The sequence below is a fragment of the Labrus mixtus genome, chromosome 17 (genome assembly GCF_963584025.1).
Source record: "Labrus mixtus chromosome 17, fLabMix1.1, whole genome shotgun sequence".
NCBI classification, from domain to species: domain Eukaryota; kingdom Metazoa; phylum Chordata; class Actinopteri; order Labriformes; family Labridae; genus Labrus; species Labrus mixtus.
In genome coordinates this window covers 22,167,786-22,184,649 of record NC_083628.1, presented here as the reverse complement: position 1 = coordinate 22,184,649, position 16,864 = coordinate 22,167,786, and the positions used below count along the sequence as shown (strand labels likewise).

General features: G+C 39.0%; 1 protein-coding gene across 1 annotated transcript in view; it reads right to left on the bottom strand.

Annotated features, from left to right (window-relative positions):
- cacna1bb (calcium channel, voltage-dependent, N type, alpha 1B subunit, b) overlaps positions 1-16,864 on the bottom strand; it is a 154,661-nt gene that overhangs the window by 48,841 nt on the left and 88,956 nt on the right. Inside the window, exons 14-20 of the mRNA XM_061061635.1 lie at positions 10,705-10,777; positions 9,836-9,953; positions 8,775-8,842; positions 8,508-8,614; positions 6,317-6,379; positions 1,436-2,173; positions 278-483 (exon numbers count right to left, since the gene is read on the bottom strand). Coding sequence (XP_060917618.1) covers positions 278-483; positions 1,436-2,173; positions 6,317-6,379; positions 8,508-8,614; positions 8,775-8,842; positions 9,836-9,953; positions 10,705-10,777 — 1,373 coding nt within the window. The remainder of the gene's footprint in view (positions 1-277; positions 484-1,435; positions 2,174-6,316; positions 6,380-8,507; positions 8,615-8,774; positions 8,843-9,835; positions 9,954-10,704; positions 10,778-16,864) is intronic.

Here is a 16,864-nt window from a genome sequence, read left to right as displayed (position 1 = left end):
CTAGCATGTTAGCAATATTGTTGTGAGCAAACTAGCATGCTGAAATTAGCATTTAACAAAAGTAGATGTTGTTACACGTTATTGTGGTTGTTTGCTACGGTACATCATTGTAACTTTTGTTTTGGCACATTTGAATGTAATTTCTTTAGTATATCTTAACCTCTTTGTTAAGATCTTGGACCATAGTGATATTATTATAATGACTTTATTTGAAAGTTTTTGCCTTTATCTTCACAATCATTACTCAATGGTTATGACGATGACATGCTGTACTCACTGGGTATGATGGTGGTTTCTCCAGGTGGAGCAGTGATGGTCACAGGGATGTGGATGGCATTGCTGTTGAGGCCCGCCTGGCTGGCCCTGGTGGAGTTCTTCTGGTTGTCAGCATCCTCTTGTTTGTCTCCAAGACTCATGCTGCTCCGCATCGGCTGAAGAGGACTAGTGGCAAGGCCTAGCTCCTCAGCATCTGGATGCCTGTCCCTGGAGGAAGAGAAATGCATCTTATAACATCGTTATACTCTGTTCATAAGGATCTTAAAGCTTTTTCAGCCAAATTAGAGCAACACACAGAAAATCCCAGTCCTCCTGGGAGACAGACCACAGCTTATGTGGCAGCAACATGAAGTGGACTTCAATTTAAAACACATATGGTATTTATGAAACCACTGATTTTTTGTATTTGATTTTTTTATGTGGCCAATTTACTGACATGGAAAATGAAACCGTAGTCTAAAGAAATCCACTGGAGAATAAATTAGGCTCAGTCCGATACATAAGAGGCTCATCAGACAGCTGTTGTGTCCGTGAAGTTGATGTTATGACATTTCACCGTATTGTCTGTAACCTCATGAACAAAAAGTCTAAACAGGCAACAAAGATAGAAAAATTAAGCAACTGCAAGTCTGTTATACAATTAGGATTAGCTAATTAATTATTGAATGATTCCTGATCAACCAGCAAATGCTAAAAAATCAATACACTAAGAGCTAATGAATATTAATAAGTTGTTTGTCCAATCAGGTGTCAACAGGAATGTCTTCCCTTCAACCTGATATCATAGCTGGGCCCTAATAACTGTTTTTTTCTCTCTCTCCCAAAAAAGCTTCGTTTGAGGACTACTGTCTAAGAACATGGACCACACAAACTAACATCAAGACCACTTACAACCCGTTCATTTTGTTTTGATAACTATGACAACATAAAACAAGTTCTTCTGTGTTGTCTTATTCTGTAGACCTATTACTTGTAAAACAATAAAACTATTGTTTTTATCTATCATTATTTTTTACAACTTGGGTCTCTAACAATTGTTGTATGTTCTGTTTGCACCATTTATTAAAACAGTTGAGTTATTTATTTTATTGCTAAGATCGTGCAGTTGATGACAATGCTATAAAAACAGATACACTTAATTTAATATCTGCAGACTAACCAGTGATTTTTGGTTCCATTCTTGCTCCTCTTGCAGTCATCTCCATCCAGCGTAGACTGAGCTCTGATCATTCGAGAGCAACGTGCCTTCCTCTCTCCATTGCTGTCCCCCCCTCCTCCTCCGCCCTTCACCCTGTGCTCTCCCTGTGCACCATTCACTATTATCCCATTTCCCTCTTTCGTGGTACGGTGGGAGTGGTGGTGCCGATGGCCCTTTTCTTCTCCTCTGATGCCTTGGGCCTCCTCCTCCGGTGAGCCGCCCTGGTGGTGGTGTCTGTGTCCCTGCCCTCTCTCGCGGCTGTGACTCCTCTCTCCTCTCCTCTCTTTCGCTTGATTGCCGTTACCGTTGGGATCTCTGCTCCTGCTGTGATGGGTGTGGTGTCTCTCTCCCCGCTCTCCATCGCCTCCTTCCCTGCTCTCTCCGTTCTTGTCGCGGTGCCGATAATGCTTCCTAGAGTGTGTGTGGAAGTTGTCTACCAAAACGTCTCCTACTTCCTCCTGACCTCCATCAGGGGGCTTCCCAGGTTTCTCGCCATCCCTGGCCTCAACCACAAGCGGCCTGTCAAGATGAGTCTTCATGTCAGGATGCAGGTGGAGGGCGGTAGTCATCCTGAGGCGCTCCTCGGGGTCCAGCTCATTGAACAAGGCCTCGCTGCTCGACCTAATGTTATGTCTCCTCAGCTGATTGGTTCTCTGCTCCCACACCGACATGGACTTTGCCGACCGCTGCTGCTCCTTACTGCACACAGGAATCAACAGTAACATGAAAAGCAATGAAAACTTTCATTATCTGTTTTTTATGTACTTTATTAGTAGGGAGTTCAGTTGAACAGCCACCATCCACAGTATCATCCATAGGCACACCACCTGCTAATTTGTCAAATGTTTCATCATTTGATTCTGAACATCTAGCCCATGGGACAAAACGTAACAAAGCAGCAGACAAGAGGTGGTCTATGGATGAGTCGGCACAAATGTTCACCATGGTAGAGCTTTCACTTACCATGTCTGAGGGTTACAAGGGTAGGAGCTCAAATGTCCACTGCAAAATATTAATATTTCTTTTCAAATTCCCAGCACCTAAAATGGTTATGGTTATCTAATGAGGGTCTATTGAGCCTGTAAATTATACATTTCAGAGTAATAGGGTGCTGTCATTTAGGTAGAGACTAATTCAGTCAAACGTCTTCTTGATTAAACTTTTCACGAGTGATAATGACTGTCCATAAAGAGATAAGTGGCTTCCCGTTGTTCAAGACATTTTATGTTATCATGTTTTACTCGAAAAGAAAAAATCCTGCACACTACTCTTGCTAAGTATCACAATGTTTCGGGCCCTCTGAACCTTTGTCAAGTGTGTCTAATAAATGTGTGATACTTGTGAGTATAGTGTGCAGGATTTTTTCTTTTCAAGTAATCTTTGTCGCCCTACCCACCTACCTTATGAGATAACATGTGCAAACACCTCCTTAAAAAATTGGATCATGTTTTAAAATGATTTAGCATGCAGGAATTTACCAGTTGAGTGTGTAGTGTTTTTATAATATCAATTTAAGCTTGAGTCTTCAAATTCAAACGTATTTAGTCAAAGAAAATAACTCAGTCGTAACATATAGCTAGGATCAGAAAAGGTTGAGGACATATCTCTGCAGAGTTTTCATACACTGCTTTTCAAGTTTCCATCTTTTGGCTTGTTAAAGGGACTCTGCACTGACTGAACTTCTTATGAACCAAAGAGCTGTACGACTGCATTAGACCTCTTTTATACTCTCAAAGAAACCTTGTATGTCTGAAATGAGAGACTCATGAAGGACAGTTTCAGTCTAAATCTGATCCGTTACAAATGTAAAATGATGCGCACTAAGACACTGTCAGAAACAGAACTGTAAGGAACATATAGTGAGCTTGACAACATATGAATAGGTCTTAAATAAAATATTGAATAGAATGAAAATGTTTTAATACAAGCCATTCCTATAAAGGGTTAACTTTAAATGTTTGATAGGAAGGACAAGTACCAAAGCTTTAAAATAAACTTGCAGAGCTTCAGTCTTATTTTAATTCTGTGCGCAAAAAGAAAGCAGTGGGGGTCCATTCAAATTCACAGATTCACAGATACTGACATTTCCCAAGTCCTTTTGGCATCTCATAAAGAAATAAACGCTTGATTTATGTCTCTTACAAACAAACAGATACCAGAGGAGGTGACACTGTTTAAATTGCACAAAAACAATAGTAATGTTTGGGTACCAAAATGTTCCCCAAGTCTTTGTGCAATGTAGACAGTGTGCAGGAGCTGCTTTTACTTTTTGATAACTTAAAAAAAAAAGACCCAATATTTGGTGCCTTGGACTTCTATATGTGTTGATGCAGCATAGAAACAGGTATTGAGTTTTACTAGTATTACTTGTGGTGACAACTTTAATTCATATGGCAAACCATAAGACTAAACAGATATGATCATAGTGTTATTGTTTCTCCTATCCCTGCTGGTTGGAAACAGAGCAGTTTCTAAAGTCTTTTTGAGGTAAAAGACGAAGAAGAAATCTTCAGCTCCCTTTGGTGCAAACTGTTTTCATAAAGTACAGTTGAATAAATGATTTGCCTTCAAAAGTCTGCTAATGAATGCTATCAAATATAAAGATATACCATGACCGTCTATAGCCTTTAACTATTGAAGTCAGCAGTGAAAACGTACATTTGTCAGGTATGTAATGCAGCAAACCCTGCTGATTTTGCATGCAAATAAACTGAAATATATATATATATTTTCAGATTTTGTTAGACTCAGGTGATGTGAAAATAGGGCAGGCTGTAAAAAGTGCAATGTATGATGACCATTCTCAACATGTATGTCCATTAAGGAAGACAACAAGCTGCTTCCTGCATTGAGAAGAATATGGTTAGAGATCATACTCAAAGGTGAAATGAGATTTGTTTTGAGTATGAGAGTTTATCTCATGATGTGTGAAAAGAAAACACACTTCCACATTTCCATCTATCATGTATGAAGGCAATGCATACTGTATCTCTTTCTGCACAGTATGATTTATTTACATGGCTTTATAGGTTAGTTAAGTTTGTTCCATCTGGTCACCTGTACCTCGAGATTCGTCTGGTGGGGGAGGAGTAGACAGTATACATCCTAAAAGACAGACAGAAGATACAGACAGAAAGAAAACACGGACGACACAGGACGGGTACCCACAGACAGGTGAGCAACACACATACATGTTTATATTCTCACAGAAAAAAAGAGTTTGACGTCCAACATGGAGGGGATAATATGAGGAGATATATTACCAAAGCACATCCACACACAAATAACATCAACAGCAGAAAGGTAAAGTCATAGAAATCACAGCTGGTGCTCAGAAATGACTTGCATTATCTTAAATAGGTGAGATGTTAAATGAGCGTCCCTCAGCTTCCATCTCTGCTTTAATCAATTAAGACAACAGAGGGCAGGGGAGCAAACTTACAGCTGGTTGTTTAATTTTTATCTGTGGCTCATATTGTCTGTCTAGGTGATGTCTTGGCTATCTACAATAACAGAAAGACGGTCTTTGCTAAACTGCTTGTGGTGAAGAAGTTGAACATTTACCCACAATGTATTCACATCAGAGAGCACAAAGCGTAACATGAAGCGCTGTAGGCATGGACTGCAAAGCTGTAGATATCAACAAAGTGCACAATGGTTGGTTAAAGCCAGGGAATGACACGCACGCTGGCTGCACAGCTAAAAATCCATAACAGGTATGTAGTAATTACATGAAATTGGTTTCTATGTTTTGTGTTGCACTCCGACCCTAGAATTTCATCCACTGACTGAATAAGTTATAGATGAGGCTACCGTTACATCACTGATTGGTTTGTTGACTGCTGGTTTTAAGGATTAAGTTTCAATACAACGATGGCTAAGGGAAGTCAACTAACAACCAAAGGGTAATACTTCTATAATTTTTAAGTTGGGTGGAAAAACTGATAAATCGTCTGTCCAGTAGACTGAACACAATATTCTGTTGGCCTTATTTTAGCAAGTCATACTTACAGTACATGTAAACTCTGGTTTTACAGTTTGTGAGAATATTCAATTTGCAGTTATATAGCTGTGAATCAATTGACTATTAGCACAGCAAGGAGGTTCCTGGATCGAATTCCTAGTGGGACAGGAGCCTTTCTGTGTGAAGTTTGCATATCTTCCATGTGTAGGTTTGCTCCAGGTTCCTCCCACAGTCTAAAGACCCGCTTGTTAGCTCAATTGGTGACTTTAAATTGGCCGTATGTGTGAATGTGGTGGTCCGTCTGGTTGAGTCTCTATGTGATAGCTCTGTGATTGACTGGCGAGTGCAGGGTGTACATCGCCTCTTGCCCAACTTTTAACTTTATTAAGAGAAAGTTTTTAAGTTTTTAAGAGAGAGTCTGTAATAATCCAGCCATGAATGGGATCAGTATAATAAAACATTTCACTTCACCAGCAGACAATATAGTGTAGTTGTACAGTGTTGTTTCATGGAGGTCCAGAGGAAAAAAGAGGAGAGGAGAAAAGGAGAATATGTAGAGACAAGATAAACAGATGAGGATAGGTGAGCGGTAAAGGGGAAAAAAAGGTGATAAAATGAAAGAGAATGGGGAGGAATTGAAAAGAAAGATGGAGAAGAGGAAGAAAATATAAGTAAATGAGATGAAAAAAAAACTGAGACCAAAAAGACCATAAAGAAAAAATGTATAAAACAGAAGTTTACCAGACAGAAGAGAAAAGGAACCGGAGAGGAGAGGAGTAGACATGGAGAGGTTTGGAGAGGCTACAACGAGCAGAGGAGAGGAGATCAAGAAGGAGAGGAGACTAGGAGGAGAATATTGTAACAGAGAGTGAACTCACGGTGACTGAATGCTGTTGATGGACGACCTGCGAGAGATTGCATCTCGATTTTGCTTTACAAAACTGTACATGCAGAACAAAAAACAAAAGAAAATATGAGACATAAATGAGGAGGGGACGGGGGGACTGTCAAGTCTGTCTTTCAGTCCCCCCGCCCCCTCCTGAGTACATTAAAGAACTAATCAGAGCAACCACTTCAATAACACAACAGCAACTAAAGCGTGTTCAGACATTTTCATAATGACAAAGCACTGGAACTGAAAATAATACAGGAGTTTCATGGCAAAATGAGAAAATCACAAGCTGTGACTGTTTAAATGTTACAACTTTAAGTTTGATTCTGAGATTAAGAGTGTAATAGTTAATAACTGTCTCTATTTTGGGGTGTTTACCATTAAAGGTTCCTTTATTTTGTAATGAAACCCTGTTTCTCTGAAACATCACACACAATGCACATAAAACAGTTCTTTAAAATAAAAGAAGGTATCAAGTTTAATGTACAAATTAAAATATTCTGAGAACACAGAATCACATAATAAAAGAAATGACAGAGAACGGGAAATACTCAAAAATCACCTCGCCATTGATTTGATCATTCTCTACAGTCTACATGATCTAGTTCTTAGTGAGGAGGAATGCTGATAAACTCATATTAGACTGTCTGATTATCAAAGAAAATCTAATTTTAACTATGTGCACTATTGATTCTTTACACATCAACAGAACTAAAGGGACTCTAAGGAACCTCCAGCATCACTTATTGCAGCTCTGAATCACTGATAAGGAGGAAAATGTTCCAGTTTTTTTCACACCAGCTTTCTCTAGACAGGCACCCATTATTTCATTGTTCATGCAGGATCGAAAAATAGATTGAACTCAGAGGAGCAATTAATTATCACGCTGACTTGAGACCCCCCGACCTGTCAATCACAGGCTGGTAATGGAGAGGGGGGCGGGTCAAATGTTTTAGCTTGACATGGGCTATCTGGGTATATGAAGACATCCCTGTGATTAGAGCTTCTGAGAGTGGACATTTAAGTTTTCTATTATCTTCAATGGACTCTTGTTGCTCTCAGGTTTCACTTTATTTCTCTTGGTTCTTCTGTTTACTCTGTCTCTACAAACAAGTGGAGGGGAAGATGGTCATAACCTGGCTCAAGGGCTATACAAGATAAAATAGATATAAAGTAAACTGACACATTTTAGATTAAATGAGTCAAGAATTATGAACTATAGCCACCTTGTCGTGTTTTCTTATTTATGAAAAACTCATGCAAATGTCTAACTTTAGGCTTGATAAGCAAATGAAATGACTTCCCTTCCTCTGAAAAGCCTTCACCTTAAAATGTGTTTTGTTTATAGCCATGGTTGCCCACTCCTGAAGACATCAAGTGCAGAGTACCTTTAGGATAGTCAGTCATTACGTTTCCTCACTGAATGCACCTTTAATGTATTCCCTTTGTTCCTAATCAAACCTTTTTTTGCGTTCATAATAAAATACATTCCCAAAACATCGATTATTTATGTGATTTCCCTCTCTTTTATCCTTGTCTAAGTTTTTGTTACTAATCTGTTTCGTAGTGCTGACATTGAATTAACTTCTAAAGTAAATTATGGTTCAGTCTGACAATACAATGCTGATTTTGGCAGCATTTAAAAAAAAAAACACATAAGATGTTCATTGAACTGTCAAAATATTGTATTTAAGAAAAAAATGTTGTTCATCCATTCCACTAATGTTTCCAAGAATCTCAGATCTTTTTAATATTATAACATATCTTGCATAGAATTGTTGCTAGAAAACAAGACAAAAATATGTTATAATTAAGGTTTTGGCTTCTTGAGGGAAATTGGCTTATTTCTGTGGAATCAATAACTATGACAACAAAGGAAAAAGAGTCAACATTTTTAGGGAAACAAGAATATTTTTGATTATACACTGTAGCTTCCTTAAATGCTCCACAGAGAGAGATAATGAACGAGTGATAAACGAGGAAACATCGAAGGTGCACCATAAAAGTGGAAGAAGACAACAAGAGTGTTTCAGAGTGTAAATCAAAACCTCTCATTTATAAGCACAGATATTTTAGACTAAGGGGAAAGAACTTTAGTAGGATAAAGCGTTGGGATGAATTTCCCAGTGTGGGTGAACAGAGCTGCTGTCGGGGGGAAGAGATAGTCAGAAACTTACGCAGAGATGGAGATGTTGGCCGCTGACATGGGGCTGACTTCCTTTACCTCCAAAGCCTTCTGCAGGGCGAGCTTTTTATTGGCTGCCTCCTCCTGCTCCTCTTCATCCTAATTCAAAGGAAAACAAACACCAAATATCATGAATGAAAAAACATGATGTTATGATGCCCTCTGCATGTGGATGAGGTTTTCTTGAAAGCTCATTGCAGACTCAAAAACTCATTGCAGACTCTAAATACCTTAACAATGACACCCTGACCCAGCTTACCTTAGTCAGCTCCTGCGCATTTGCGAGGTTATCGACAGCGATGGCCAAAAAGACATTCAGGAGGGTGTCTGAATAACAACAGGACTCAGGAAAATAAAGATATACAGCATGCATTGCATACCCATACATGGCATAATACATTAAGCAGGGTCTTTACATGTTGTAATCTGACCTATATTTTGGAGAAAGATCTTTCACCATCTGCAGATCAGATCATTTTTTTCTGCTCCTGATGTCAGGAAAAGAAGTAAAAAAACAAAACAACAACATTGAATCATCTTTACTCCAACCTTAATCGATATTTAAGGTAGTTTTACAGGACTCTCGCATATTCTGTTGTTGGGGTCCAGTGACGAGAATGAGCTCATTGAATGATTATGCAAAAAATAAATAATGACTTTATGCATATATTACAAAAGATAAAAGGTACACACTGCTCTCTAGGCAAAACAGACACCCAACCTTAGAGAAATAACAGAATACAGCAGTGGTTTGGTAATGATTATTGGTGTATCTGAACAAATTGTTTCTCCAGCAATACATTAAAGGTCAAAAGGTCCATTATGTAAGACATCTACTGAAATCAACCATAAAATGACCTTACTATCATCAGAGAATAAGGAAACATGTTGAAGTGCTGGCTTCTAAGACAACAATGCAGCATCCAGTATGTCCTCCTCCTAAGTTTAGATTCAGGTGCAGAATGGTCTGTTTTTGTTTAATTTTACAACATCCCCACAAGATCATTTTGGACGCCCCTCGGTTTGCCAGGAAAAAGCAAACCAACAAGCGATGGAAGTGGGACAGCTAACAGCCTCAGCATTTTTCATAATACCCTCCACGACCAGAAAACGTGGTAAAACTAGGATAAAAATCAGAGCTGCTTTTGAAAAATGGAGAAGAGGTTAGAACACAGAAAGTTTTCAAAATGGATTCAGAGCTGGCTAAACACTGAAGCTTCAGTGTCCGCGACATGACAACCTGTACATCAATCTTCCCTTCATGATTCTGCTCCTTGTAAACACACAGCAGTAATAACAAGATGGCGTTAAAGAGGATACAGTTTCCAAAGAGCGTGAGGACGATGAAGTAGACTGAGGAATACATGCCGCAGCGAACGCCTCCTTGAGACTCGATCCCGTGGTACATTACGGCGTTCCAGTCCTCGCCAGTCAGAATCTGAGGAAGACAAAAGAGTCACAGAGGTGTTGTAAGGCTCCATGCTAATCTCACAAGTGTCGAATTCAATTACCTTACAGAGTGAAGGGTTATGAGCACAGACTAATTGAGGGATTATCACAGGCTCATTAGGGGACAGAAGGTACACAGAGCAGTCATTCTTTCTAATTAAAATGAGTGATGGCAATCTTTCTCTTTTCATTCAGTCAATATTTCCTCAGTTCACTTTGAAGTGCACCTTGTGTGTGTGAACAGAGTGCAGGTGTGTTTATATGTGTGTGTGTGTGTGTGTGTGTGTGTGTGTGTGTGTGAACAGAGTGCAGGTGTGTTTATATGTGTGTGTGTGTGTGTGTGTGTGTGTGTGTGTGTGTGTGTGAACAGAGTGCAGGTGTGTTTATGTGTGTGTGTGTGTGTGTGTGTGTGTGTGTGTGTGTGTGTGTGTGTGTGTGTGTGTGTGTGTGTGTGAATAGAGTGCAGGTGTGTTTATGTGTGTGTGTGTGTGTGTGTGTGTGTGAGAGAGTGAATGTGTGTGTGTGTGTGTGTGTGTGTGTGTGTGTGTGTGTGTGAGAGTGAATGTGTGTGTGTGTGTGTGTGTGAGAGTGAATGTGTGTGTGTGTGTGTGTGTGTGTGTGTGTGTGTGTATGTATGTGTGAGAGTGAATGTGTGTGTGTGTGTGTGTGTGTGTGTGTGTGTGTGTGTGTGTGTGTGTAGTGAGAGTGAATGTGTGTGTGTGTGTGTAGTGAGGTCTTACCTGGAACACAGTGAGGATGGCTGCTGGGAAGGTGTCAAAGTTTGTTGTTGGCGTCTCATCCTCAAAGTTAAAACTAAAACGATGAAAAAAAACAGGAAAAACAAAAGCAAAATGATTAACTATTAAAATAAGAAATAGTAAGAAATCACTTTAATATATATCTATAAAGTTAGAGCCTGGTGCTGAACTGCTACATTTGATTCAGAATCCCAACCCTTCTGTCCAGTTCAAACATATTCACACCAATGCACACATTAGTAAGTTCATACTTGTATAACCCTGATTAAAAAATGTACTCCATAAAACATAAGACACATGACTTCATCTGATTAAAACGTTGATCTTATCTTAGTCTTTTCTACCTTCTCTTTATTTTTAAGATTTATTTTGGGGCTTTTTGCTTTGATTTGATAGCACAGTGGACACATCAGGAAATGGGGAAAGAGAGTGGGGAATAACATGGTCAGACCATATTCTCCATACATGGGGCACAACCTTACACATGTCAAGAAAAGATAAGTAAGGACATAAACCAAAAGTTCCTCAAAGCAGCGTAAAGTCTTTTATTGCAGCCTCAACCCTCAAGCAGCTCTATGAATAGATGACAAGGGGACCATACAAAAAGACTTACCCTTGAAAAATGTATTAAACTCACAATTGCCTCACAAAGAAGTTTGATACCTGTTTAAAAGTGGGTTTCCCAGACTCCATCACAGCATCAGAGAGAGTAAAGCTTATTCATGTATAAACAGAGCTGCCCTGTCTTGATATTTGTAACAGAAGAAGAGGGACTTTCAAGTCTGAAACTCACAGTCGCTGCATCATATTAGACAAAAAGTGGGTACTGACATACAATACGTCAACAATCCTCAGGGATTATAAACCCTCTAATTATGAACAAATCAAATACAGATCATTCAGAGTGAGGTCTGAATTCAGGAGGTTTCTCTATATTGACTAGATTCCTCACCTCATGCTCCTGCTTTTTAAAATGTATCTGAATACTAGACTGGAGGTAGCAGGGTTTAGGTGTTTCAGTTTGTCTTTGTCTGCTGTGACAACTTCAGCACCACAGAAGAAGACAAGCTATCAGTTGAGGGGAAATCAATGCAGCCTGGATGTGTCAGGAAAATGAGTGAGTCTGACAAACAAACAAACATCTTTTCTTGGGTGTTGATGCCTCAGCACCTCAAACTATGGTAGTTATACAGAGTCCAGTATGTTTTTTGGACAACACATCAGCTCAGCTGGACAGTTAAAAATACTTCTACTACTAAGGCAATGGCAGAAACCTAAAAAGACTTAAATGCTTCACTATAATTTCAACATTTTAACAACTTCTAAAACTACTAACAAATATCAAAGGGTAAATGGAGGACGCGACTGATTGACTTGAACGTCCTTGACTCTTATTTTTCTCCTAAATTTATTCTAAAACTACTCATTAATCTGGAACACTTTGGCCATATAAGCTCACAACAGTTGCATTGGCACAGACTGCACATTTCTACAGTACAGCAATGAAGGAATTCATCAGATAACGTAGTAATGTCGACACACAAGATGCCTTTGCATTGTGTTAAATGTACAGAAGCAATATTGTCATTATTTCTGCTTAATGAAACGAATGAAATGTCAGAATTCCATGAACAAAGCCTGCGATGTGTCACGCAAAGCTGACATAAGAGAAAGAGAGGGACAAACACACACAGAGCCTTCCACGATGGATTATTGTTCGGTCTATAACAAAGATAATATAACAGAGAGTAAGGTCTTTTACCTGCTCTTTTGTAACATAATATAACACAGAGTAAGGTCTTTTACCTGCTCTTTTGTAACATAATATAACACAGAGTAAGGTATTTTACCTGTTCTTTTGTAACATAATATAACACAGAGTAAGGTCTTTTACCTGTTCTTTTGTAACATAATATAACACAGAGTAAGGTATTTTACCTGTTCTTTTGTAACATAATATAACACAGAGTAAGGTCTTTTACCTGTTCTTTTGTAACATAATATAACACAGAGTAAGGTCTTTTACCTGTTCTTTTGTTACATAATATAACACAGAGTAAGGTATTTTACCTGTTCTTTTGTTACACAATATAACACAGAGTAAGGTATTTTACCTGTTCTTTTGTTACATAATATAACACAGAGTAAGGTATTTTACCTGTTCTTTTGTTACATAATATAACACAGAGTAAGGTCTTTTTTTTCTTATGTCTTTTTATCATCTTAATTCATGTATTTTCCTGTGTTTAAACCTGTGCTTTACAGGCTTGTATATGTTGTATGTATTTCACAGTGTTCTTATGTCCTTTTCAGCACTTCAAAGTTGCTATGTTTACTAAGTGGATTGGATATTTTAGAGCCAACAGTTATATGGACAGACATATTATTGAGTCCTTTTGTTGTGGTTGTATATGAGACTATCTGTTGTAATGCACTGACAGTTTGCTCAAATTTTGAGAAAGACCCTTTCTTGTTTCAACACACAAATGCCAACAAGGACAAAGACTTTAAAGAAATCCATCCCCAGTTTCTTGTAGAAGAAAGGGACTTGCCTGAACAGAGCCCTAACCTCAATCCCATCAAACACCTACAGTAAGAGATGAACTGGAACACGGACTGTAGAAAGTTCATATCACCCAACACCTGTGGCCAAAAGTTAAAATGCTTCAGAGGTTTAAGGACCACAACCTTGCAGCCACCGAAAAGAATGAAGGCTTTTGTAGAAGTAAAATTTTATCACCATAGTTTTGGAACGACATGTTCACCTATGACACGTTGCTAATAATAAGTAGTTGTGTGATCAATCACTAAAACACAGCATGGGCTAATAATATGACCCAGTATGTATGGGTTTGGCTCTCGTATCTACAGAAGGTGCATGCAGAAGATGGAGGGGGGGATGAGGGAAAAGACGGAGGAGAAGGGGGCAGGGCAGCTAATTCAATAAGCCTTTTCTCCCTTGGTATGTCATCATACTCTCTCTCCTGATGCTTCCCTTTCCTCTACCATTGTCCCTCTCTTACTCATTACTGAATCCCAGATCAACCATCCCTCTCTCCAGCCATTATTCCTCCATGTACCACATTTTTACAGAGCATGCTCCTCTTTCCCCCCTCTCCTTCCTTTTCTTTCCTTCTCTGCCCTCTCCTCTTCTTCACTTCTCCCTCCCTCCTCTCCCCCATTCTCCAGGATTAGAGGGCCAATTGTAGCCAACATTGGTGGCGGCTTTCTGCTGCGCCTGTGTGCACCGACCTCTGTTTACTCTGATAATAGAGATTGGGAGTGTGCTGTTCAGCTTCCGAGCAACATCCACGGGGACTTCATTAAATCAATTCTGAAAACATGAGTCACATGATGCCAAACTCCCTGCAAGCTCCCTGCCCTAACCCTCCCCGTACCAATCCTTCAGACAACAGCAGCAGGTTTATATTGTGTAGGTGAATGCAACACACAAGTCTGAGCGCACACAAGTGAATTGGAGATAACCACTGGGCTGTGTGATATGAGAAAAACTACAGCTGCAGAGCACTGAGACTGTGACTTGAATTAGGACGCTCATGACATCCTGCAGTCATACGAGAAATGAAACTGGCTTTTACTGTATGAAGAATGAGCTGAATACAAGGAGACAGAGATAGTGTGTGGCTACGGCTTATATAAAGCAGTCCCTACTGGATCTCAAAGACCTCTTTCTATGGTTATGAGTCCAGCAAAAATTGCAATCAAACTCCTGCACACTTTCTAACTTACAACAACAACAACAACAACAACAACAACAAAAATATTGGCAATGTTTCATCACTAGACCTTCATCAGTCAAATACTTTGTTAAAGTGTCAGGTCTTCTCAAGCAGGGAGTGAGCCTGCAACCAATCAACATCATCATAAAAACATAAACTAATAAATAATTTAACAAACTACATGTCCAAAATACTGGATCAATAATATAACTGTATCTTAGAGTATGTATTCCTGGATGGATTGATCAGTGATTACTTTTTTTAATTACAAATTTAACTTCTTACAGGCCTCTTATTATCAGTTCTAATGTCAAACAATAGGGAACTGGTTGGCATACAGAGTAATAGATGAACAAAAACTTAAATAGACACTTTAAATGCTGCCTTCCTGTATCCAAAGTCAGAGTTGCAAACACAGAAAGTCTGCACCTTTAAAACTGTTAGATAAAAAGCGCAAACCAGAAAAAAAAAAATCACTCTTCTATTACAGTAAATCCTGCAGGTTTCCTTTGGGCTTATGATGTATTTTTCAAGAGTCTGCAATATCCAGGGAGTCTTAGCAGGGAGACAGTCCTCTGCCTCAAGCTTTTCACTTTTTCAGTTCTAATAATTTAACCAGGAGATTACATTTTGTGTTTGGAGAGAACGGGGTGAAATCTCTGAGCAGAAAATAAACTTGGAATATTGCAAAGCAGCATCGCTCCTACTTCATTACAGGTCATTTAATCTTCAATCTAGAGTTCAAGGACTATTTCTCAGTAAATAATCAAAAACATCCACAGGTTTTCACACACTATAAGAAAGAAAAAGGGACATTTTCTGCAAGCACAAAAGAAGTATAGTGCCTGTTTCACCATGCTTTGGATGTTGACTAAAGAAAAGGTACAAATCATCTTTTAGATGTGTTTAAAAAGCCCTCATTGTTTGGCTGACTGGAAGCACCATGTGGATGTCAGACTCATCTCACACTTGTCCATCTACAGATAGAAATGTGATGCTAATGATGGCACAGACTGTTGTAATGGTAGTTGCTATAGCAACAGCCTTCTGCTTCAAAGACATGCAGTTGTGGCGTGGTGTTTGTGAAGGCCGTCAGTCAGGGAAGACGTGACTTCATGTTAGCGTGGCAGTTCATTTGAGAGAGCTCACTGCCTGACACGACAAAGTGTAACAACACACACTGTTGATTTTACATGCTCTCTCTTTATGATCTTCAAGAGCAGAACAAGACCATCAACGACAAGTTTGACTATGAGCAATTACCTTCATTTTGAATGCCTGTACCTGCTGTCTCTGAGTAGGTGCCATGTAATGGTTAACAATAGGCTTTGTTTCCCACTGTGAATTTTGACACTGAACAATATAATTGACTTTGGTTGCAAAACAAGATTTTTTTTGTCAGAAGACGTACCGAAGCAAGAACAGGACAAAATTCGCAAAGAGAATAGAGGTAACGCTTTGTCCACAGGGGGTGCCAAAATCCACAAAAACAAAAAAAAATCCTCACAGGAGCTTTAACAAACTGCCTTAGAAGCAGAATTCATGGATTACCAAGGCATGAGGGCATGGTTTAGACCAAAATAAGAAGAAAAAAGATAATTTTAATACTAAATACCAAAGCTGATTAATTGTAGACAAACCTCCCATAGTAAAAGTTCCCATAAAAACAGATAGACGTTTATATTTTTAATCACAGCTCATGCATCGACTGTCTGAATTCTCCTTGAATGTAATTACACTTTTTTTAACCCAAAAAACGGGTTGTTTCCAGAGTTGTGTCCATTATCACAGACAAAAGGTTACTGTTAAATATGTTAAACCCTGGCTCATATCTTCCATCATACATTATAGACAGACTTCCTGGGGCACGTTTGACAAGCTGTGCTTACTGTAGCTGTGCACATTTTTGCTGTTTGAAGAGAGATTAGAAGCACTTTTTCAGGTTTGCTCACTTTCCGTTTAGCCTCCATCTAACTTAAGTTGTCTTTACAATCTAGTCAATATTTTAGCTTGTTTACACCTGTTCATGTTTCTTGTTCAGTGGACATCAAGGTGCCACATTCCAAGAACCTAGCTAAATCCGTTTTGTATATAATCTTTTCATAGCAGACAAAAGCAAAGAAGCTGTAATAAACCAGAAATAGAACCAGACATATTTTGAGTACAGATTTATTTCCTTGTGAAAAAGCAAAATGTTACTTTAAGGCTGGGATAGAATAATAGGCTGAAATGCTGTAAAGCCGTAATTATATAGTAAAATGTGGATAAAAATGATCACAGTGGACCAGCCTGGCTGTTGCATTATTTATGTGATCTGAGGTGACATAAACAGAAAGTAAAATATGTGTGTTTGAGTTGGGTCAGATGGGGCTGGTTGCCAGGCCTTTGATTAACTGCAGACA